The 25,594-nt window shown below is 35.7% G+C and overlaps 1 protein-coding gene across 1 annotated transcript in view; it reads left to right on the plus strand.

Moving 5' to 3' along the window:
* Positions 1-25,594, plus strand: part of SLCO1B3 (solute carrier organic anion transporter family member 1B3) — a 112,894-nt gene that overhangs the window by 43,242 nt on the left and 44,058 nt on the right. Inside the window, exons 3-8 of the mRNA XM_025401663.1 lie at positions 3,002-3,143; positions 6,373-6,505; positions 8,612-8,733; positions 10,315-10,461; positions 10,659-10,757; positions 22,139-22,381. Coding sequence (XP_025257448.1) covers positions 3,002-3,143; positions 6,373-6,505; positions 8,612-8,733; positions 10,315-10,461; positions 10,659-10,757; positions 22,139-22,381 — 886 coding nt within the window. The remainder of the gene's footprint in view (positions 1-3,001; positions 3,144-6,372; positions 6,506-8,611; positions 8,734-10,314; positions 10,462-10,658; positions 10,758-22,138; positions 22,382-25,594) is intronic.

The raw sequence follows: 25,594 nt of genomic DNA on the forward strand, positions 1-25,594 counted from the left end.
TAATTACTGATGAGGAAGGACTTACTATTGCCATTTTGTTTATTACTTTCTGTCTTATAACTTCTTTTCTCTCTCTTTTTCTCTCTTGGTGTCTTCCTTTTGGTTATATTATCATTTTTTTTTTTGCTGTGACGTGTTTTTGTTTAGTTCTCATTTTCCTGTATAGTCACTTTTCTTTGTGGTTACTATTTTAATTACATAAAATTTTAAAATTATAATAATTTCAAATTGATAACTTTAGTTGTATTTAAAAATTTGACTCATTCAAATTTCTATCCCCTCTCACTTTATGTTGCTAATGATGAATATTACCTTTTTGTGTACTTATTAACAGACATTTACAATTACTTTCATGCTATTTAAAAAATTCTATATCAGATTTGTGTTATTTATCCACTTACATTACAATATGGCCGGATTCTATATTTGTGTATGTATTTACCCTTATCAGAGAATTTCACTTTTTTGTATGATTCTCTTTTGCTGTTTATCATTCTTTTCCTTCAACTTATAGTATTCCCTTCAGCATTTATAAGTCTAGTTGTGATTATCTCTCACACTTTTACCTAATCTAAGAAAATGTTGATTTCTCCTTCTTTTTTTTTTTTTTTTAAGGTCAGTTTTGTTAAATATTGTACTCTTGGCAGGGCATGATGGCTCAGGCCTGTAATCCAGCACTTTGGGAGGCCAAGGTGGGGTGGATCACCTGAAGTCAGGAGTTCAAGACCAGCCTGGCCAACATAGTGAAACCCCATCTCTACTAAAAAAAAAAAACAAACAAAAATTAGCTGGGTATGGTGGCAGGCATCTATAATCCCAGCTACTCGGGAGGCTGAGGCAGAAGAATCACTTGAACCTGGGAGGCAGAGGTTGCAGTGAGCTGAGATTGTGCCATTGCACTCCAGTCTGGGAGACAAGAGTGAAACTCCATATCAATAAATAAATAATAAACACATACATACTTATATATGTGTATGTGTAGATAGACAGATAGATAGATAGATAGATAGATAGATAGATAGATAGATAGTACTCTTGGCTTGCAGGTTTCACTGCCCTCCACAGTTCATTAAATATGTTGTCTCACTCCCTCCTATCTTGAAAGATTTCTTTTAAGAAATATGCTGGTACTCTGTGAGATGCTTCTTGTACTTTTGGTAGCTTTTCTGTTGCTGCTTTTAAGATTCTGTTTGTCTGTGACTTTTGACAGTTTGACTACAATATGTCTTGGTGGGGATCTCATTAGATTGATCCTATTTGGAGTTTTTTTGAGATTCTTAAATTTTTAGGTTTATTTCTTTCCTCAGATTGGAAAAATCTGGGGCCCTAATTTATTCAAATAGTTCTCTGCACCTTTCATTTTTTCTTCTCCTCTGGTACTCTCATAATGCATACATGGTTCTAGTCAATGGTGTTCCATAATTACTTTAGTCCTTATATTGTTTTTTCTTTTTCTTCTCTGCTACAGTAATTTTCAAAGTTTTGTCTTTGCGTTCACCAATTCTTCCTTTTCATCAAGTCTTCTGTTGAGTCTCTAGTCAATTTTTCAATTAAGTTATTTTATTATTTGATTCCAGGGTTTCTTTTGGGTTCTCTGTAGTTACTACATCTTTATTGATATTCACATTTTGTTCATTGGTTATGTTTCCAATTTCATTTAGTTGTTTATCTGTGCTCTCTTTCAATTTATTGAGCACACTTGACAGTAATTTTGAGCTTGTCATCTGGCAAGATCTATATCTTCATTTCTTTTGGGTCACTTTCTGGAGATTTAATTTGCTCCTTTGAATTTGTAGGCGTCTCTCTCTCTTTACAGGCCCTGTTATTTTTTTCTTGACAAAATACCCACATATGGAGAATCCACCAACATTCACAGGCTTTGCACTCCAGTTTTCCATAGGGCGAACTTTTCCCACTCTACCTGGCTATCCTCTCAGGCTTTTCTGGGTAGGCATTCCGCTTTGTGTGTTTTGGGCTTGTGTGTGTAATATTTTATTTGAAAAGGCTTGCTGGTTTCTACTCAAGATCTTCTCTCATGTCCATGATACTGTGACCTCTCTAGCACCACAGTAAATTATGGCAGTGGAGCTGCACTTAATCTTTCTGTGGTAGTGCAGATTCTGATGTACATTTAATTGTCTTTGTTCTGAGAGATAAGCCCAACCTGCTTCTCCATTCCTGTGGCTACTTGGATATGGGAAGGCAGATACCAGTTCTTGGGCAGGGGGAGAAGGCGAGAATCTCTCATTTCTCTAATTATTAAGGTATGAATCCATCATGAGAGCTCTACTCTCATACCAAGTACCCCTAAAAGGTTCCATCTCCAATTATCATCACACTGGAAATTTGGGCTTTCACGTATGAATTTGGGGGGAACGCAAACATGCGGTTCAAAAGTGGGTAATATTTTAATAGTGGAGCCAAAGGAATTCTTATGGATGTAGATATGAGCTGTAAGAGAAAGGATGAATCAATACGTTTTGTTAAAATAATACTAGAAATTAAAACATCTACAACCATTACATCTCACACTGATACAGTCACTTGTGTTGGTCATAAAATGCCTCTTTGCCTCCACAAAGTTCTATTTTTCAGCTGGCTTCTGGAAGTGCTACCTTTGCGAATGTACTACCGTTCCCCTCCCAGTTAGCCAATGCTATTCACATGGAAATAAAGAATAGCTCACCATCATGGCCATCTGAGAACAGTGTCTAGTTTCCTATAAATAAGTTAATGAAATTAGTTTAAAAATAGCAACCTTAACTACACTCCTCTAACAATCGAATGCTGTAACCAAGTTAGAAAATCATACTGTAGTAGTGTACTGATAATATTATAAGGCTGAGAAGTTTCAACTTGTATAGGGAAAAATGGGTATGCTTTTTATGATAAAAATAATGTTTTCAAGTAAAGAAGAAAAACTGTTTTAATACCATGTACCTATAAACATCATATAGTTCTTTGATTAACCAATTTTCCTTTTTTCTTCTGCTGTTTTTAGATGTTCTTGGCAGCCCTGTCATTCAGCTATATTGCTAGAGCACTGGGTGGAATCATTATGAAAATGTCCATCACTCAAATAGAAAGGAGATTTGACATATCTTCTTCTCTTGCTGGTTTAATTGATGGAAGTTTTGAAATTGGTAACTTTTTTTTTTGTATTTTGATAACCATACTGGCATAAGTTAAAAAACAAACTGTTTATGCATGCTTTATACCACTGGGTCTGAACTAGGTGTAAATTTGTCTCTCATGGGCAATTTGGCAATATGTTAGGACATTTTTGTTGCCATAAATGGGCTGGGGCAGGGAGGATGCTACTGGTACCTAGGGGTAGAGGTCAGGGATACTGCTAAACACTATGCAATGCGTAAGACAGACTTACCAACAAATAACTATCCCTCTCAAAATGTCTATAGTGAGGGTGTTGAAAAACTCTGATCCTACACAAACTCATGGCTTGCAAATTAACTTTTTTGGAAGCTTTATCTCCCTTGTCTCAAGGTGCCCCAGTGTGAAGAAAGGTTGAGGGAGGACTATAATTCTTCTGGTTTTAAGTGGAGGGACTGCATAGGAGCAACCTACGCTAGGTTCTAGTGTTTAACTGTGTACAACATTGGGGGTTTAAAGTCTTTTTTTTTTTTTTTTTTTTTTGAACGTTGAAGATATTGGTTTGATGTCATCATTTTAATTTGGCTTTCTCCAACAATAGTGAGGTTTTATATAATTATTGAAAATAGGTTTTTTTTCTTATTTTACCCACTGCTAGCTCATAGCTTCTGCTGATTTTCGCTTTTTCTTTTCACTTTCTAATTATTTGGAGGGACCAACAAATTGTCTATTATATAGACTGCATATATTTCCTACAATTTCTGTTTCTATTTTAACTGTATTTACACAATGCTTAACTAATGACTAAAATGTAATTGTCAAAGGAAGATTTATCTCTTTATATGAATTCAGAATGTTTGTCATTCAAAGATATGACACTCTACATATCCTTTACTTTTTCACCTCCCAAGCTCAATGAAATCATCTAGAATTTTAGAATTGGAATGTTATTAGTTTTAAAGTTTAGTTCACTGTATGTCTATTTTTATCATGAAATTAATCCTTAACATTTTTGTTAAACTTTACAGCTATTTAACAGCAATTATTCGAACATCATTATCAGTTTAGTTTCTTTGCTTACCTCTGTTTTTTGAATCCTGTGACTTCAAATCTCATCTTTACTCTTTCTGGAGTATACCTCCATGTATAGATGACCCTCTGTATCCACAGGTTCCACACCTGTGGATGCAAGTCATATTCAAAAAATATAAAACTAAAAAATGGCCATATATTAATAAAAATGATACAAATAAAACCAACATAGAATAGCAACTATTTGCATAGTATTTACATTGTATTAAAAGTATTAGAAGTTATCTAGAGATGATATAAAGCATACAGGAGGATGTTGATAGGTTATATGCAATACTGTATCTTTTGTTTGTTTGTTTTTGTTTTTTGAGGCAGAGTCTCCCTCTGTCACCCAGGCTGGAGTGCAGTGCCCTGATGTCAGCTCACAACAACCTCCATCTTCTGGGTTTAAGCGATTCTCCTGCCTCAGCCTCCCAAGTAGCTGGGATTAGAGGCGTGTGCCACCACATCCGGCTAATTTTCATGTTTTTAAGTGGAGATGGGTTTTCACCATTTGGCCAGGCTGATCCCTAACTCCTAGCCTCAAGTATTTTGCCAGCCTCAGCCTTTCAGAGTGCTGGGATTACAGACATGAGCCTCCATGTCCAGGCAATACTACAGCTTTTTACTTAAAGGACTTGAGGATTCACAAATCTTGGTGTCTACAGAGCATCCTGGAACAAATAACCCATTGACACTGAGGGATGACCATAGTTATTTTTTTTTAGGAAGAATTGAAAGCATGGCGTATTTTCTAAGCCCTTGCTTGTTGAAATATGCTTTTATTTTAGTATTATATTTAATTGACAATTTGTCTGAGTCAGTAATTAAAATTTCCAAATGATTTTTTTTTCTCAAAACATTAAAAATATTCATCTACTGTTTTACAACATTCAATGTGGTATATAAGAAATTATTACCACTGTAATTTTCATGCACTGATATGCATCTCCTTTTTATCTTTAAATATCCAAAAATTTACCAGCATGTATCTGAGACTCTGTCTTTCTACATTACTTCTGCTGGACAAATGTAGGAACTTTCATCTGAAAGCTTATGTCTTCCTCTAACACAAAAACTTTATTTTCTGTTTCCTATTTGTTTCTTTCTGTTTTTATTCTTTCTTTTCTTCTGAAACATATATGAGATAAATAATATATTTTCTGGATATTTTTCCTTTAAAATTTTTTTTCTTTAAATTTCTACCTCTTTTCTTTATGTTTCATCAATCTTCTCTGATGTGTGATGTCATCTTATTATATCAAGTTCTAATTTGTAAATTTTAAATTATATTTTAAATTTATAACAACACTTTATTGTGCTTATTATTTTTAGTCTGCCAGTTCTGATTCTGTGGCTGCAAGATGCCATTGTACCTCTAAATACACTAACAAGATTTTTTTTAAAAAATGTTTCTATTCTTTTTAGTTTAATTTTGTTTCAGTATTTATTCTTGTGTTGCTTTATCTGCTGGTCCATTCTGGTGCTTTCTTTCATGAAACTATTTTCCATCAATGTTCAATAATTCTTGATTATTGTCTGTTCATTGTTATATATAAGGCTATAGATAAATCTGAATTGGTCTGCTCTGATGGCTCTTCCACATTTTAATCTAAATAATTTATACTCAACATTAAATCTCAAATAATGTCTCCTCCAGGAAACTTTCACAAAGCCCCTAATTAATTTAAGCTCCCTATTTCCATAATCTAACAGCACATCTATCCATCTGTTTTGTATTATTACTGGTGTGTTTCTAGAGAACAAGTACCATGATTTATTCTATTTCTGACTCTGAGCACTGTGGTAGGTGCATAGTATAAATTTAAAGAATGCCTGGAATAAGTTTAAAATATGCATGAATAATGATCTTTCCCTCAGATTAGGAAGACAGTTTTCCATTCCAATGCAATCCAGTAAACTCCACATTTTCAAAAAAACTTTGCTTCTCTCATATAGCCAAATTACCTGAGTGCTTTCTTTGCATATAAAACCTATTCTACTTATTAATCCTATACAACTTTCCAATGAGTGGTTTAATGTAGGAGAGTTTACCTTCACAATTAAATTTCATGGTCTTTGAGGGAAGGTACGATGTCTTGGGCATATTTGCATTCCTTTGGGGCATTCAGTTCTACTAGATACAAAATTACGCTAAGTCATATCAACTTAATTCTGTTCTTTTTCTAGGAAATTTGCTTGTGATTGTATTTGTAAGTTACTTTGGATCTAAACTACACAGACCAAAGTTAATCGGAATTGGTTGTCTCATTATGGGAACTGGAAGTATTTTGACAGCTTTACCACATTTCTTCATGGGATAGTAAGTGCTAAACAGCTCTGAGCCATTTATTATCAGCTACTTGTAACTTAGCAGTAGAATTTTATTTTTATACTTTTAAGTAGGCAGTTACCTTTTGAGAGGATTACCCGCATGTATGCGTAGAGAAATGGAGTATATTTCCTATATAATAGTTCATGTATTGCTTTATTCATCATGGCTTTTATAAACTTTTAAATAAGAATAATATTATATAAGATATACAGTTTTATATGAAATAAGTTATTTACCAATTTTAGTATAACGTATGTATTTTATGTTTTGCCTGTAAGATTTTGATTATACTCAGTAAGACTTCACAACTTCACCCACTGCTTGTATACGTTTTCCCACCAGCATTTCAATGAAGCTGCTCTTTCTAAGGTAACTTGTAGTTATGGTTAGAGTAAGAAGCTCATATGAGAAAACTGAAAATAGCAATAACTTAAATAAGATAGAAGCTTATATTTTACATTTTGTAATGTAGCTAGTCCAAGGATGATGTGATTCTATTTTTCATCATAGTGCTATGCCTTGCATGGCCCTGTCCTCCTGTTACAAAATGTAGCAGTGTATTTCCAGGCAACAGGATAGAAGAAGAGAGGAACAAGAACAAAGAGTGCACATGGGCTGAGGCCCAGGAGCATTTTCAGAAGCAAAACACTTTCACTGATTTCACGTTTACCAGAAGTCAGTTACATTTTACACATAGATATAATATATAGATGTTGGAAAAAATATACTTTATTCCAGGCTTCCCTATTTCCAGCTTAAAAAAACCCAACTTCTGTTACTATGGAAGGAGAGAAGAAAGGATACTGAGAGACAATGAGTGGTTTGTTAGAGACATCAATTACTTAATGCCAGCAATCATGCCTTTTGGTCACCATATTAATTCTGCTTTTTCCCCCTATATTTGGCCTTTATAAGAACTTTCTTCTTAATGATACTGCTCTAATACACATCATATTCCACAATCTTGATTCATTTTCCTATTTTTGTGGCTTCTTCATCATGACCATCTTTTTCCTTTGCTTCTGACACCATAATATCAGTGTCCCACATTTCCCTCTAATCTTCTTAATATCTTGTTCTTCATGATTTTTATGGAGAATATGCCTTAAATGCAGCTACCCCAGCTTCATCTTCCATTGCTCCCCATATTTGAGGATCACATTTTAGGCTTACAGTTCTTAGTGTGCCATAATATGTCATATCTTTGCATCTGTTATTTCTACAGACTTGAATACTTTTCTTCCTTTGTCTACCAATTAGAATTCTATACATCTTCAATATTCATTTCATCTATCCTTCACATTGTGAGGTTTTCTTTGATCTACACCCCACCTCCAAGAAAAGCTGATTATTTCTTTTTCGTGGGTGTGTGGCAACTCAGGACCTTGTATATTAAACTTACTATATCTTTGATCATATACATTTATCTTAGAGAGTGTGACATTTCCAAACACTGTGTGTTTTATTTCTTGTTCTTTGAAGTTGAGCAAAATGCCTGGCACACTATATGGTGCCCTTAGGGCTCACAGAGCACTTAGTATTTTTGAGCATCAACATCCATCCCTAATCCAGCTCCATCTCTGTTGTTCTTACTAAGCTTTTCCTCATAAAGTTGAAATGAATTAAAAATTTGTTTTTATTGGGTTTTGAAAAGTCAAGCACTAGTGTGTGCGTGTGTGTGTGTGTGTGTGTGTGTGTGTGTACATGAAAGAAAATCTGACAGATTGACCATCTTTGATGATAACTCACAGGGATAAATAGACATAGTTAACAGATTAAAAAAAAAACAACAACAACAGGTGAAACCAGGATATTTCATATCTTGACCAGAATATGAGCACTCTTAGGATAATAGCAAGGTGATAACCCACTTTGTTCACAGTGTATTGAAGTATCTTTCTCAGTGGACACTCTCATTTCACCCCCTTTCTCATCACCTGTTCTGAAATACATGCTGAGAAGTTGACAAACAAGATTCTGGTAATTTGGAGAAGACAGTGGTTCAAATAAAGGGGAAAATTTCTCTGTATTTCTGGGAAAACTGAAAATATTCAGTAGACAAGCAAAATGTTCAATCTAATATTGCTCTTATAGTTACAGGTATTCTAAAGAAACCCATATTAATCCATCAGAAAATTCAACATCAAGTTTATCAACCTGTTTGATTAATCAAACCTTATCATTCAACAGAACATCACCTGAGATAGTAGAAAAAGGTAAGAATTAATAGTGACAGTAAAACAAATTCTAGATTGATAGATTTAATCACATCTATAAAGTTTGTGATATTCTTTAGCAGAATTGATTTAAGAACAAATAGGAAGAACATTTATCCCTCACATACAGGCAAAATCATACTGTTAATATATGCAGTCGATTCTTGAACAACACAGGTTTGAACTGCACCTGTTCACTTATATGCAGCTTTTGTCCAACCAATCACAAGGAGAAACCCACCCATGTGGAGGTCTGACTTAAATAGGCCGTTTCCACGGGGCCAGCGAGAGGACTTACGTCTGCATAAATTTCTGTACATATGAGTTGTCCTGGAACAACTCTCCTAGTGTCCAAATGGATTATTATGTATCAAGGGCATTTAGAAGTAGATAAGAATAAAGAACAAATTTAGTAGGAAATTTGCAAAAAAAATACACATTTAAAATAAAAAAGCAGAAAGTGGCAGAAATATGTGAATAATAAAACTTCTCTTTATAGAAATGCAAAATGTTATAGCATTTGAAGACTTTGTAACTATTATGACACAATAATATCATTATAATGATAACCCCAAAATTTAATAAAAATAAATGAAGTGGAGGAAAAAAATGATTTCAAGTTTTATGTATTGCTGAGACAGTATAAATTGGAAAGTCTTTCTGGAGATTAATTTTCAATATATATTAAAGAACAAAAATATACTTGCCTACCTCCTTGATTAATTTTTTTTTTTTTTTTTTGAGATGGAGTCTTGCTCTGTTGCCCAGGCTGGAGTGCAATGGCACAATCTCAGCTCACTGCAAGCTCTGCCTCCCGGGTTCAAGCCATTCTGCTGCCTCAACCTCCCGAGTAGCTGGGACTACAGGTGCCTGCCACCATACCCGGCTAATTTTTTGTATTTTTTAGTAGAGACCGGGTTTCACCGTGTTAGCCAGGATGGTCTCGATCTTCTGACCTCGTGATCTGCCTGCCTTGGCCTCCCAAAGTGCTGGGCTTACAGGAGTGAGCCACTGCGCCCAGCTCTTTCTTGATTAATCTTAAGGAAATAATCAGAAATGTTCACAAGGACACTTCATAATCACAGCCATGACATCCATGTTTAAGAGAATAAAAATAAAAATATTTTGTAACAACAAGAGATTGTTTAAACAAATTAGCAAACTATTATTAAACACACTATTATGCAGTAATTAAAATTTTAATATAGAAGAACTCTTAACAACATGGGGAAATTGTGACAATATAGTGATAACTGTGTATGCACCTTAAAAATAACCTGGATTTTTAAGTACATAATGTACATAATGAATATTATGCATATTTTGTGCACTAAAGTTGTAGACTATCTAGAATAACATTTGCAATGATCTTCTGTGTGTCGTGTAATTACAGACAATTTTTACTTCTTTTCTTTGTGCCCTTCTTTATTTTCAAACTTTGTAAAGTAAATATGAATCACTTGTAATTAGGAAAGAAACAAACAAACAAAAAAAGGAAAAATGAAGGGTTTAAAGTGGTTAAGGTCCTAATAGGAATGTTAAAATTAATTTTTAAAGTAAAACACTTTCTTATCTCTATAGGTTGTCTGAAGGAATCTGGGTCACACATGTGGATGTATGTCTTCATGGGTAATATGCTTCGTGGTATAGGGGAAACCCCCATAGGACCATTGGGGATTTCGTACATTGATGATTTTGCAAAAGAAGGACATTCTTCCTTGTATCTAGGTAATGTGCAGAAAATATTAAATTTCATGATTACATTCCCTGGATCTACCCTTGAAATAATAACGTCATTAGTTTTTTCTTTTACCTATTAGAAAAATATTTGCAGAAGTGTATTGTGTAATATTACTTTAAAAAACATGTTAAATCAAAACCAAGTATTTGTGGCATCTGATTAAATTGTTTTGTAATACTTACAGGTAGTTTGAATGCAATAGGAATGATTGGTCCAGTCATTGGCTTTATCCTGGGATCTCTGTTTGCTAAAATGTATGTGGATATTGGATATGTAGATCTGAGTAAGTACTATCAAAACAAGGTACCATGATAGTGTCTTTTAAGTGCAGGACTCCATTCTTCCAAAGAATTAAATTCAGTCTTTCAATAGTTCTTTGTTTACTATTTTTCAAAAGTTACAAGTAGGAAATAAATGTATTAATAATCAGAATAAAAAAGAAATTTAGCTCCTATTTATACTTTGCTTTTACAACTAAGTGTAAAAGGAGATTTTTAACAAATTTATTTTAGATTACTTGATCCAAAATAACCAAACTTAAAATGTCCCCTTCCCAAAACTGACCCAGTCAAGTAAATTTTAGTTTTCAGTTGATGGTGACTTGGATGTTGATGTGTAGAACTCAGATATTGATGTTTGCTTTACCAAAGCCTCCTTGTGGCTGCTGCATTGACTTACGGCGGGGGTGTTTTAAGAGGCCACAGTGCACTTTGGTTGTGATCATTTTTCCTGGTTCTCACTGACGGCTTGGCCTATGGCAATATTTAATGAGTGCTTATAGAACAAATGAATGAAGGAGTGGACACATAAATAAAATTTATGAATTTTGTCTTCACTCTCAGAGCATGCTTTATTTCTCCTCTCATAGAAGAGTGAGAGTCAATGTTGTAAGATCGGCCTCAACCTCAGGCCCTCCTTCCTGCAAATATACCTTCACCATATCCATATTTATCTTTTTTTACTCATACTTATGAAAAAATATTTATCTTTAGCTAATATTAGTAGATCCAACTGGGGTTTAGATTTCCTCTTTCTGCCTCTTCTACATCTGCACCCTGTCTTTTCCTCAGCAAACACACTCAAGTCTATCCCATCTATGTACACATATACATTTTTATATCCCCAAACAACTTGCCAATTGATTAACTGTTTCTCAATTTGTCTTCAAAGCCAGGTACCTAGAAAAATATAATCTAACATAAGTGTCTCACCTTTTCACCTCCCATATACTTCTCATCCACTATAATCTGCTTTACTGCTAATAAAACAATCAATTTCTATGTAATTTATTAATTGTAATGGATATTTTTCTATAATTTGTTTTAATGGATAATTCTACTACCTGTTGAATTTTTTTCTTCTTAGATTTTTTTTTAAATAAGTGCCTAAAACTCAACCTGTCAAAAACTGGTCTCATCGTCTTATTTCCAAACCCACTTTGTTTCCTATATTCCCTCTTGATGAATATCTGTACCTTAATTCGATGATGGACTGAATTCCTATGTCCTGTAATCTCACACTTCCCTTTATTTAAAATTGAAAAAACTTTTTTTTTTTTTTTTTTTTTTTGAGACGGAGTCTCGCTCTGTCGCCCAGGCTGGAGTGCAGTGGCCAGATCTCAGCTCTCTTTTTTATTTTCATAGTTCTCAAAGTCTCTTTCAACATGTGACTTTTCTCATATAACCCTTACTTCATCATTTCCATTGGTCTCAAATTCGGTGCTCCTATTAATCATCAAGAGCATGCCTTTATTGTAGCCCTTCTCACAACAATCTATAAATATTTGCATACTTACCCACCGTCTCTTTGAGAACATGACAGAATTGTGTCTGTGTTAGCATAAAATAACTCATCAGGGTTTGTGAATAAACAAATATGATTTTCTTGAGGACTTAAATAGATCACTCCAAAGAGACCAAAGGATTCATTCCAAGATGGAATAGCAATTATTGTAGGCCAACGAATCATAAAGTGTTTTCTATTATAAAACAAAAGCAAGTACCTGATGATATGTTTTATATCTTCCATGTTAGACATGTGGCTTAGTGTAGCTATACATTATGTACATTATTTTTACTCATTTGCTCTAGTTTAATCATTGCTTTTTAACACTGAGTACAAAATAAGTGTTGGAGGTCTTTAGGATAGTAGTTTTGTAGCCTCTCTATTCAAAAATAATCATACCATTTTAGAATTCATAGTGATTCAACTTCTACCCCTGACCATTCAGACTTTATCATGTCTTCTCTTATTCCGTGAGAAGCATGAAGGGAACTTATGATAAAGTATACTTTGGTAAACTTTAATTCCTACAGTAGCCAAAGACATAACATAAATGAGTAAAGAGTATCAAGGACAGGAAATTAGGGCGTGATGGTTAGAATGGGGAGAGTTGTTGTTGGTGCACTACTCTCCCCAAACACCCCAAAACTCATGTGCTCCCCAGCTCTGGTCTATACTTTTCATACAGAATTTTGGGACCAGCATTAATAAGGCTTTCTGATTGGTTTTCCAGAGAATCCAGGAACTAACATTTTTACGTAGAATTTTCCAATTTTTAAGATTGTGTGTGAGCCACGGGAAACACTGGCAGAACATATCTAGCTCAGTTATGACCTTTAGTTCCTATATATAGACCAGTGAAAGAACCAAAAAAAAAGTCATCAAAATTACATTTCTGACAGGTGATAAACACTTAGCATGTATAATGGAGTTACTGATTTAACTAGTCATTTCCTGAAGTCTGCCTGAGTTGTTGATTATGAAACAATATGATCACATAAATCAATTTTAAAACCAGATCAGTCCATACTGGAAAATAATGTATTTCTAAATAGTTTTAAACCAAGTCAATATTTTTTCATGTCAATGATTTTTCTTATTGATCAGAGTAACAGCATCAGTTAAGTGTGCTACAAACTTCCATGGTGTGTGTGTTTCCGTGTGTGTACGCTTTCTTAATTTTTATCATTTTTATTTTATTGAGATAAGAACAATTAAAATGAACCCTACCTCCTAAAAGTACAGTGGAACCTTGAACAGCACAGGTTTGAATTGTGCATGTCCACTTATACATAGTTTTTTCGATAAGTGTGTTGGAAACATTTTTTGAGATTTGTGACGACATGAAAAACCTTGCAGATAAACTACGCAGCTTAGAAATATAGAAAAAGTTAAGAGAAAGTTAGTTATAGTGTGAATACATAAAATATATGTAAATACGATTTTATAATTTACTATAATAATATATGCACAGATCTATTATTAAAAGTTAAAATTTGTTAAACTTTCCACAGAGAATCTCTTACAGACCTTAGACGATGCCATTCCCAGTCGCAGTACTAAATCATAACTGCATAAAATTAACTGTAGTGCTTACTTCATTGCTGTAAAAATTGTCTAACCATCTCCTGTTGCTATTGCAGTAAGCTCAAGTGTTGAGAGTATTTATTTAAAATGCCATGTGTCATTCATCATCTCCATGTGAGTAGTTTTCCTCACTCTCCAGTAAATGATGAATCATGGTAAAAAGTGAACCCTTGTGTTTTCTGTGTATTTTTCATCCTGTTTAGTGCTGTAACATCAACCTTAAGTAACACTGTGTGAGCCATATGAAGTGCCACTAGTGATGCTGGAAGTGCTCCCAGAAGCAAAGAAAAGTCATGACATTATAAGACAAAGTTGAATTGCTTAATATGTGCTGTAGAATGAGCTCTGCAGCTGGCCACTGTTTCAATATAAATGTATCTAGCACAAGGACCATTGTAAAACAAAAACTAAAACCCACACTCACAGAAAAATGGAACGACATGAAGCCTCACTGCAGCTACAGCACTGGGCACAAAAACCCGTCCTTTTAGTGAAATAGCTTTTTATATCATATTGAAAATTCAACTTTTATGTAGATGCAAGATTGCTATTAGAAAGGCATACCTGTAGACTCAAAACATGATTCAAGAAAAAGTGAAGTCATTATATGACAACTTAAAGCAAAAGGAAAGTGAATGATTTAAAGTTGGAGAATTTCATGCCACTAATGGATAATTTGAAAATTTTCAAAAGAGGTTTGCCTCAAAAAAGTGTCAGTATAACAGGAGAAGCAACTTCTACCACTTAGGAGGTAACGGAAAAGTTCTAAATGGCATAAATAAAGTCATTGAGGAGAAAGGACATCTACCTGAGCAGGTTTTTAATCAGATGAAAGTGCCCTATTCTGGAAAAAAAAATGCCACAAAGTACACTTATTAATAAAGAAGATAAGTGAGCACCAGGATTTAAGGCAGGAAGGGATAGGCTAACTCTGCTGTTCTGTGCAAATGCAGTGGGGTTTATGATCAGAACTGTTCTTACCTATACAACTGCTAATCCCTAAGCCTTGAAGGGGAAAGATGAAAAACAGTTGTTAGTCTTTTGGTTGTACGACAAGAAATCCTGAACAATAATAGCTTTTTTTTCTGAAAAGTTATGACAGTTTCCTTCCATGCTTTGTTCCTGAAGACAGGAAGTACCTTGGCAGGAAGGGTTTACCTTTTAAAGTCCTTTTGATAATTGGCAATGCTCTTGGTCATCCAGAGCCACATGAGTTGAATACTGAAGGTGCTGAAGTGGTCTGCTTTACCTCAAATGCAATGTCTCTAATTCACCCCCTAGATGTGGAGTCCTAAGGACATTTAAGGCTCATTACACATGTTACCCTATAGAAAGGATTGTAAATACTGTGGAAGAGAACCCCAACAGAGAGAACATTATAGAAGTCTGAAAGGATTACACCACTGAAGTTGCCATCATTGCTACGTAAAAAGCCACCAAAGTTGTCAAACAGGAAACAAATTTCTACTGGAGAAAGCTGTCCAAATGTTGTGCATAGCTTCATGGAATTCATAACTATTCAAGAAAATTATGAAGAGATTGTGGATATGGCAAAAAAAAAAGATGTGGAGTGAAGAATTTCAAAACAGGGATCTTGGAGACATTCGAGAGGTAACAGGCACATCAGAGGAATTAACAGAAGACAACTTGATGGAGAGAAGAGCTTCTGAACCAATGTCAGCTGATGAGGAAGAAGACGTAGAAGAAGCAGTGGCCGAAACAAATTGACATTAGACAATCTGGCAGAAGCGTTCTGATTATTCAAGACTGTTTTGACATATTTTACAACATGGAAGCTTCTGTAATGTGGGCACTGAAACAAAAGCAAACAGTGGAAGAAGGATTGGTACCATATAGAAACATTTTAAGAGAAATGATAAAGCAACAAAGTCAAATAGAAATTATGATGTATTTCTGTAAAGTCACACTGTGTATACCTGCCTTTTCTGTCTTCCTTTTTACTTCCTCCACTGCCTCTGCCTCTACTACCCTAGAGAAAGCAAGAACAATACCTCCCCTTCCTCCTCCTCCACCTACTCAATGTGAAGAGATGAGGATGAAAAGCTTTATGGTGATCCACTTCCACTTAATGAATAGTAAACACATTTCCTTGTGATTTTCTAAATGTCATTTTCTCCTGCTTAATTTATACAAATAATACAATTTATAATACATACAACATGCAAAATATATGTTGACCGTTTATGCTATTGGTAAGAATTCTGGCCAACAGTAGACTATTAGTGCTAAAAAAGCACTTGATAACATCCAACATCCCTTCTTAATCAAAGCCCTAAAAAATCTGGGGAAAGAAGGAACATACCTACCCAAATATATCTACAGATTCCAGTTAAGTTTTGGGGGAACTAAAAGTTATACACGGATTGTCACCTCTGTGGAGGGTAAGCCACCCTAAATCCCATGTTATTCAAACGTCGACTGTACAATTCAGGATTATTAACTACAGGCACAATGTTGTTCAGCAGATCTCTAGAGCTTACTCATCTTGTATAAATGAAACTTTTTATACCCATTAACTGGGAAGTCCCTCTTTCCCCTTTCCCACAACCACTGGAAATCACCATTCTACTTTCTGCTTTCATGAGTTTAATTCTTTTGTATGCCTCACATAAATGTAATCACTCAGTATTTGTTCTTCTGTGACTGGCTTATTTCACTTAGCACAATGTTGGCAAAGTTCATCCATGTTATCACATATTGCAGGATGTCCTTTCTGTTTCAGGGTGAATAGTATTCCATTATATGTATAGATCACATTTTCTTTATTCATTTCTCTGTAAATATTAGGTTGTTTTCACATTTAGACTGTTGTGAAGAGTGCTGCAATGAACATGTAACTGCAAATATCTCTGTGAGATCCTGATTTCGATTATTTTGGATATACACCCAGAAGTGAGATTGCTCCATCGTATGGTCGTTCTATATTTAATTTTTCAAGGAAACTTCATACTATTTTTTTTATACTGGGTGCACGATTTTACATTCTACCAACAGTATATAAGTGTTCAAATATCTCCACATCTATGCCAACACTTTTCTCCTTCTTTATTTTTGATACCCATCCTAATGGGTGTATGGTGATATGTAATTGTGCTTTTGATTTGCATTACCATGATAATAAGTGATGCTGGATATCTTTTCATGTACCTGTTGTTCACTTCTATATCTTCTTTGGAGAGATTTCTATTCAGGTCTTTCACCTATTCTTAAATCAGGTAATTATATTCTTGTGCTATGGAGTTGCAGGAATTTTTTGTACATTTTTAGAAATTAACACCTTATCACATATATGCTTTATGAATATTTTCTCTTATTGTGTGTGTTGCCTTTTCACTCTGTTGATTATTTCTTTTGCTGGGCAGAAGCTTTTTAGTTTGACCAGTTCCATTTGTCTAATTTTGCTTTTATTGCCTGTGCTTTTGGTGGTACATCCATGAATTATTGTCAAGACAAATGTAATGAAACTCTTTCTCTAAGTTCTATTCTAAGAATTTTATAGTTTCTAGTTTTAAATTTTAGTCTTCAACACAGTCTGAGTTTATTTTTTCAGTATATACAACGGTATAACATCATTCTCTTGTATGTGAATATCCACTTTTCTCAACACCATTTTTCAGAGAAACAATTATTTCACTATTGTGATCGCTTGTCAAAGATCAGATGACTGTATACACACAGATTTCTCTCGGCTCTGTATTCCATTCTATTGGTCTATATATCTATCTTTATGCCAATACTGTAATGTATTAATTACTTTAGCTTTGACATATATTTGTAGTCAGGAAGTGTGAACCATCATCTTCATTCTTTCTCAAGGTTGCTTTGGCTATTTGAGGTCATTTGTTAGTTTCATATGAATTTGGATCTGTGGATATATTTGGGTAGGTATGTTCCTTCTATACCCAGATTTTTGAGGGCTTTTATTATTAAGGGATGTTGAATTTTATGAAGTGCTTTTTTAGCATCAATTGAAACGATCATAGGATTTTTACCTTTCATTCTGTTTATATAATGTATCAGATTTATTGATTTGCGTATGTTGAAGTAACCTTGGATCCCAGGATAAATCCCACTTGGTCATGATGAATGATCATTCTAATATATTGTTGAATTTGGTTTGTTACGATTTCGTTGAGGATATTTGCATGAATATTCATCAGAGAAATTGGCTTGTAGTTTTCTTTTTTTGATGTGTGTTTGTCTGGTTTTTGTATCGGGGTAATATTGGCCTCACAGAATGAGTTTGGAAGTATTCCCTCCTCCTCCATTTCTTGGAATGGTTTGAGTAGTATTGGCATTAATTATTTCAGTCTCTTTGTTAAATTATCTGATAGTTTCTGAATTCCTTCTCTGTGTTATCTTGAATTTCTTTGAGTTTCTTCAGAACAGCTATGTTGAATTCTCTGTTTGAACGATCACATATGTCTCTTTCACCAGGATTGTTCCCTGTTGCCTTATTTAATTTGTCTGGTGAGGTCATGTTTTCCTGGCTGATCTTAGTGCTTATGTTATTCATCAGTGTCTGGGCATTGATGGCTTAGGTATTTATTGTAGTCTTTGTAGTCTGGGTTTGTTTTTACCCATCCTTCTTTACTAGGCTTTTTAGGTATATGAAGGGACTTTGGCCACAACCTCAATAATACTGTGGTTTTTACAGTCTTGGAGAGGTACTGCCTTGGTGACCTTGGAAAGTATATGGAAGAATTCACTGGATTATTAGGCAGAGACTCTTGTTCTCTTCCCCTACTTTCTCCAAAGTAAATGTAGTCTTACTCTTTCTGTGCTGAGCTGCCTGGAACTGGGGGTTCACTGATGCAAGCATCCTTGTGCCCCCCCCAACTGAGACTGTACTGGGTAAGACCTGAAGCCAGTACAGCACTGCGTCTTGGCCAAGGCCTTCTGTAACTACTATCGGGCTATGATCTATGTTAACTCAAGCTCAAGGACTCTACAATCAGTAGTTGGCCAAGCCGGCCAGGTTTGTGTCTTTCCCTTCAGTGCAGTGAGTTCCCCTAGGCCTCAGGCTGGCCTACAGATGCTAAGAGCCAAGGTTTGGAGCAAAAAACCTTAGCAATTTACCTATAATAGATGTTCTATTCTACTGTGGCTACACTGGCACCCAAAACACAGCACAAAGTTCTTTTTGCTCGTCTCTCCTTTTACCACAGGCAGAGGAGCCTCTCCCTGTGTCCACCGCCACCACAGGCCCAAGGAAGATTCTGCCAGGCCACCACCCATGTTCAATTAAAGCTCTAGGACTCTTCAGTCAGGTTATTATGAATGCTGCCAGGTCTCAGAGACTCATCCTTCAGGGCAATGTGTCTCTTAATTCAGGACTAGGCTATTGGACAGCATTTCTACACTTGCCTGTGGCCCAGGGCAGGTCTAGAAAAGGTGTCTAAGAGCTTAGTCCTGGACTCAGGGATCCCAAAAGCCTTCTTGTTGCTCTACTCTACTGTAGCTGAGCTGGTACCTAAGGTGCAAGACAAAGTCCCCTTTATTTTTCCACCACTTCTCTTAAACAGAAGGAGTCTTTCACCATAGCCACCACAGCTGGGTATGTGCTCGGTCACACCTGAAGTCAGCAAATCTCAGAGCCCAAGGCCCGCAGTGTATTAGTTTGATACCGCTGCTGGTTATTCAGGGCCTGAGGGCTCTTTAGTCAACTGATGATAAATGCTGCCAGGAGTGGGTGCTTCTCTTCAATGCAGTGGATTCCTTTTTGGGCCAGGATATGCCTACAACTGTTGTCCATGAGTTAGGACCTCAAAACTCTGTCTGGTGCCCTATTTTCCTGTGGCTAAGCTGATATTAGAAAAAAATATTTTGCAATCTATGCATTAGAAAAAAAGAATCACCTCTCCAGCTCTTCATGGACGGACCTTATTATAGGAGAAAAGCTTCATCAATCAGCCCAGCCATATCTTCTTGGGCCTCTCAAACTTTCATGGTCATCCAAACTGCTATCTTTGTCTTAGGATCCCCCAGGCATGTAGCGTATGCAGGGTCTTATCAGCACCTTTACACATTTGAGACAGAAGACAGTCCTTAGTCAACTCTTAGGAAAGTTTCAATATTTGGCATGCTGTCCAACTCTTTCCCTTCCCACGGAGAATTTGGAAGCTGGGGTTTCTTACCTCATCACTCTGCTTAAATCTAGCGGCAGGAGGAGCTGTGACAAGTGCCCATGTGCTAGTTTAAATCATCATTTTTGTGTTCTTTGTAGTACCCAGGGGCCAAGTGTATGCCTAACCCAGAGACAAGGAAGACAAAATACCTTTCCTTAAGTAGAATTAAGAAAAGATGAAATGTTATACGTGTGGTCCAAATCTTTGCTTCCCCATGGAAGAGCTAAAAGCTTGAATTTTGTTTCTGTTTTTGTCTGTTTTCGCCTGCTCACTCTGCACTAAGCTAGGGGGCAGGATCTGTGATAAATGTCCACATACTGGCTCATCTTTATTCTCTGTAGTTCCCAGGTGACTGGCATGTGCTGGATCCTGTCAGCACTTTGAGGCAGATGAGATAGAAGCCAATCCATTAAGTAGCACTTGGAAAGGTTGAAATGTTGAATGTGCAGTCCAACCCTTTCTCTCCCCAAGGATAAGCTGGGAGCATTTTTTTTTTAAATTTTATTTTACTTTAAGTTCTGGGATATATGTGCAGAATGTACAGGTCTGTTACATAAACATGTGCAATGGTGGTTTGCTGCGCCTATTAACCCATCACCTAGGTATTAAGCCCCACATGCATTAGCTATTTGTCCTGATGCTCTCCCTCCTTCTGTCCCCATGACAGGCCCTGGTGTGTGTTGTAGCCCTCTCTGTGTTTATGTGTTCTAGTGTTCAGCTGCCACTTGTAAGTGAGAACATGCAGTGTTTGGTTTTCTGTACCATGTTAGTTTGCTGAGGATAATGACTTTCAGCGTCATGCATGTCCCTGCAAAGAACATGATCTCCTTCCTTTTAATGGTTGCATAGTATTGCGTGGTGTATATGTACCACATTTTCTTTATCCAGTCTATCATTGATGGGTATTTGGGTTGGTTCCATGACTTTTGCTAATGTGAATAGTGCTGCAAGAAACATACCTGTGTATGTATCTTTATAATAGAATGATTTATATTCCTTTGGGTATATACCCAGTAAAGGGATTCCTGGATCAAATGGTATTTCTGGTTCTAGATCCTTGAGGAATTGCCACATGTGTTTTTTGTTGTTGTTGTTTTTTCTTTTTCTCTCACACATTCACTCTGTGTTAAGCCGGAGGGAAGAGCTGTGTCAAGTGTCCACGTGCCAGTTTAAACTGTTAGTTTTTCCCAATTGTGTGGTACAATACTGAGGAGGAGAATGGCAATAGGGTGTCTACGATTATCTTACTGGTTTTTATGTATCTGGTTTTGTATTTTGCTGATGTATAGGAGTCTCTCAATTAGTTTCTCTATTTCTCACAAATGAAATTGATCTGAATATTACTGTTGAATTAGTATGTTCATGGAGAAAAGGGTATCTAGTGCTTCCTATTCTGGTATCTTGCTGATATTTCGTGGATGCCTTCCTATTACTTAAACTGTATATTTTCTACCTACTAAAATAACTCATTTACACTTGAGATATAGCATTTACACATTACTCTTATACATACTTTAAGGGAAATATAGTTGAAATGAAACGGCTAAATGATCTCTAACATTTAGAGTACAATATTTCTGGGTTACTCTTAAACTCAGATTTTCATTTTGCATAGTTTCTCATCCTCTGTGCTATCTGGAGAGCTGCAAATCAGGTTCCTGGGTGGTTAGGGTGGTGTGGATAGTGGTGTGGTGGTGGTGTTTATTGTCTCTAAGTATTTTTTGCCAGCTGCTTAAATTTTATTGCTGATGCTTTCTTGACCTCATCAGATGATTCCAGCATTGTCAGACAACAGTGAGGATTCATATTTCTTTCATGAATAGTTATTAAATGGTCTGAAGAGTTAAATGTCCAATGGTGACAGCTGTCCAGTCATGAAATCTGAAAAGCCACCATGTGCACACAAGCTCAGGCAATGTGAACAGTGTCATGACTGATTCCTGGACAACAGCAATTGCAAGATGTCATCAACCTAGTCTCAGAGATAACAAAACATGAAAAGAAGAAAATAGTGTTTTAGAATTGAAAGTAAACATATAGTTTACTTCCTTCATCTGTGGAAGACTGCAATCATTATCATTATTTCCCAGAACCTACTGTATTTCAAAATGATTTTTGACTGGCTTCTTCTAACTGTTTCTCCTAGGCACCATCAGGATAACTCCTAAGGACTCTCGTTGGGTTGGAGCTTGGTGGCTTGGTTTCCTTGTGTCTGGACTGTTTTCCATTACTTCTTCCATCCCATTTTTTTTCTTGCCCCAAAATCCAAATAAACCACAAAAAGAAAGAAAAGTTTCACTCTCTTTGCATGTGCTGAAAACAAATGATGAAAGAAGTCAAACAGCTAATTTGACCAACCGAGGAAAAAAAGTTACAAAAACTGTGACTGGTAAGTATTTAACATTAATTGTCAACTTAGAATTGTTAATCTCAATGAAAGGGAGAAGTGAGTAAAAAATAAATAAATAAATAAAGCATACTCAAATCATCTACAGTTAGCTTGCTTCTCCACTAAATTTAGCTGAATTATTTTTTCTAAAACTCCTATTAAAATTAACAAGTATGTCTTGAGCACATAAAAAGGGGAAGAGGATTAGGTTTCTGCTGTTTAGAAGACAGAAACCAATCGAAGCTATTAACATCTGTTCCTTATAAGCCAAAGAGTACATATTCATTTTAATATAATATAGTATAAACTGTGAGGGTTAAAAGGATTATAATATTTCATTCATTTATTTATTTAACAAATGATACCAGCCATCATACTATTCCCTGGTAATAGAACGTTGCCTTTATTTTTTGAGAACTTAGTGGATGATAATGAGAAGTATATAGATCATTGTAATAAAGTATCTTAAGTACTATAGTAGGTTATATTTAACTATTCTCAGGTGTAGAGATGAAATAAGGAGAAGGAAGTCAGGAGAGGAGTCTGTCTAGGTAATTAGAGCAAGATTATTTTTCTTGGTAATTAAAATTATATATATCTTATTAAATTAAATTAATGTATATATGAATTAAAAATGTATATATACACATATATAATCTTACTTAAGTATTCAAAAATGAAGTGAAAAGCAACATCAGTAATTAAGATATTTGGAGTCAATAATGTGAATTAGGATTCTTTAGCACTTGATAGTCGTAACTCTTTTGAATATAAGTCACATGGGCTAATGGTGAACCATTGAGAAGCAGTAATCAAGAGAATGATCTAGCAGCTGTCAGAGCAAGATATTTGAAATGGTAAGGTATTGACAGCAGTTTTCAGTTTTAGTTAGCAGTTTTAGGGAGAAATGGTGAAGCAGTAAAACCTGAAGCAGTGCAACCAACACCTAAACCCTTGGCACTTTTTCAGGTTTTCATTGAAGTAAGCTTACAACCTTTCCAAAGTAACCCATATTCTTTCTCTCATCAGTTCTTTCACTTACCTTTGTTGTTGTTGTTATTTTCTCCTCTCCACCACACTAACCCAAGAGCAATGGGATGCTGGAGCCTTGTATATTCACTCATTAGAGTGGATTCCTCAATTTCAGCTGCGTAGGTAGCTTTAAATTGTCCGTGGTAGGAGAATTTACCATCATGTGTTACCATGGAAATGGAAAAATATTACAAATCGGGTTTATTTCCCAATGAATCTGTTGTTAAATGTTTACCAGCACATCATTAATGAGTTTTTATAGTTTAACATGCATACTAAAAATAGCATATCAAGGATTTTTTATTTTGTCTATGCTATGTTTCTACTTTATCTAATCCAATCCATAACAATTAATGATTTTTTTTTCTTTTTTTTTTTTTGAGACGGAGTCTCACTCTGTCACCCAGGCTGGAGTGCAGTGGCATGATCTTGGGCTCACTGCAACCTCTGCCCCCTAGGTTCAAGCAATTCTCCTGCCTCAGCCTATAGAGTAGCTGAGACTACAGGTGCATGCCGCCATTTCCAGCTAATTTTTTTGTATTTTAGTAAAGTCGGGGTTTCACCATGTTGCCCAGGCTGGTCTAGAACTCCTGAGCTGAGGCAATCCACCCACCTTGGCCTCCCAAAGTGCTGGGATTACAGGCATGAGCCACCGCACCCGGCCAATTAATGGATTTTCTAAACCAATAAGGACCAGGGTTGACTGTGAGCCCAAAAAGAATAAAGAAGATAATAAGGTGCAAATAAAGGGGCAACTGTAAACATTGTCTATATTATGAGCTTTTTTTTCTTTAAGGGTAATGACGTGAATAGTAAAGCGAATTTTAATTAGGTGCCCATTAGGAATGGTTAAAATACTAAGTACCTATAGTCAGAAAAACAAATTAGATTTATTCTATACATTCTTGAGTAGAACTAAGACTAATTGATCAGAAGGCAAAGAAAATTTCAGTTCGTTACAAAGACAACATGTAAACAATGAGAATTCTTCAAAAGTTGAGCAAATTCCTCTGAGGTAGCGTAATGTCACTTGAGTTGTTTATTGATCCATTTTTTAATGGATCAACATATAGTGAGTTATGATTGTATGGAAGTTCAGTTTATGTGACATCCGAGTTCCTGTTTACCTCAAAACTTTAACAATTTGGTTAATCCACATGTTCCATTTATTTTGAGCAAAGGTCACGACTCTTAGAATGCCTCACAAATCAGTGGTGATTCTTCCTCACTGGGGAGACTTAAGGAGGGAAGTTTGGCGCTTTGTTTTAACAACTGTAAATATTTTTTATTCCTGCTATACATTTTCTTAACTCTTTTCTGTTCTGTGCCATTTCCCTGTCTTTCCTTATTATTATAATCAGAGGAAACAAAGTATTTATTTGTTACCGTTTGAAAGTACTGTCCCTATCTAATGAAAATCTTTAAAGGTCTATGGAGAGCAAGATCTTTCAAAGCCCATATCATCCATCTCTCAGTAACCATATCTCAGACTTTCTTGCTGTATTCTGAAACTTCCTGTTGTTCTAAATAGTTCCTTCCACTTTTATCTCATATTATGGCTGATTGAGTTGGCAATCACAGACCCAGATCACATAATTTCTGTCATGGACAGAAGTTAAAAGTTTATTACTGCACCTACTTGTAGGCATAGGTTGTTGTACTATTACTGTCGTAATGTCACTTGAGATCAACATCGTTATCCCCTGCCTCACCTTCTTGCATCTTACTATAAGGAATTTATAATACTGCCAGATATACTGAGGCAGTATTTGATGGTACACAAGCTATATACCAGGGAAAAAGAGGTCTCAGCCCTCATACTAATGTTTTCTGTAAAATTTTTTAATGTTAGTGCTCTTATTTCTGTGTCTTAGATTATACTATCTTTAATTTAAATTTATTTTTAACAATTACAGTTTTAATATAATTATGTTAAATGCTAATAAATGGCCGGGCGCGGTGGCTCAAGCCTGTAATCCCAGCACTCTGGGAGGCCGAGACGGGCGGATCACGAGGTCAGGAGATCGAGACCATCCTGGCTAACACGGTGAAACCCCGTCTCTACTAAAAAATACAAAAAACTAGCCGGGCGAGGTGGCGGGCGCCTGTAGTCCCAGCTACTCGGGAGGCTGAGGCAGGAGAATGGTCTAAACCCGGGAGGCGGAGCTTGCAGTGAGCTGA

Source organism: Theropithecus gelada, chromosome 11 (genome assembly GCF_003255815.1).
Source record: "Theropithecus gelada isolate Dixy chromosome 11, Tgel_1.0, whole genome shotgun sequence".
Classification (NCBI taxonomy): domain Eukaryota; kingdom Metazoa; phylum Chordata; class Mammalia; order Primates; family Cercopithecidae; genus Theropithecus; species Theropithecus gelada.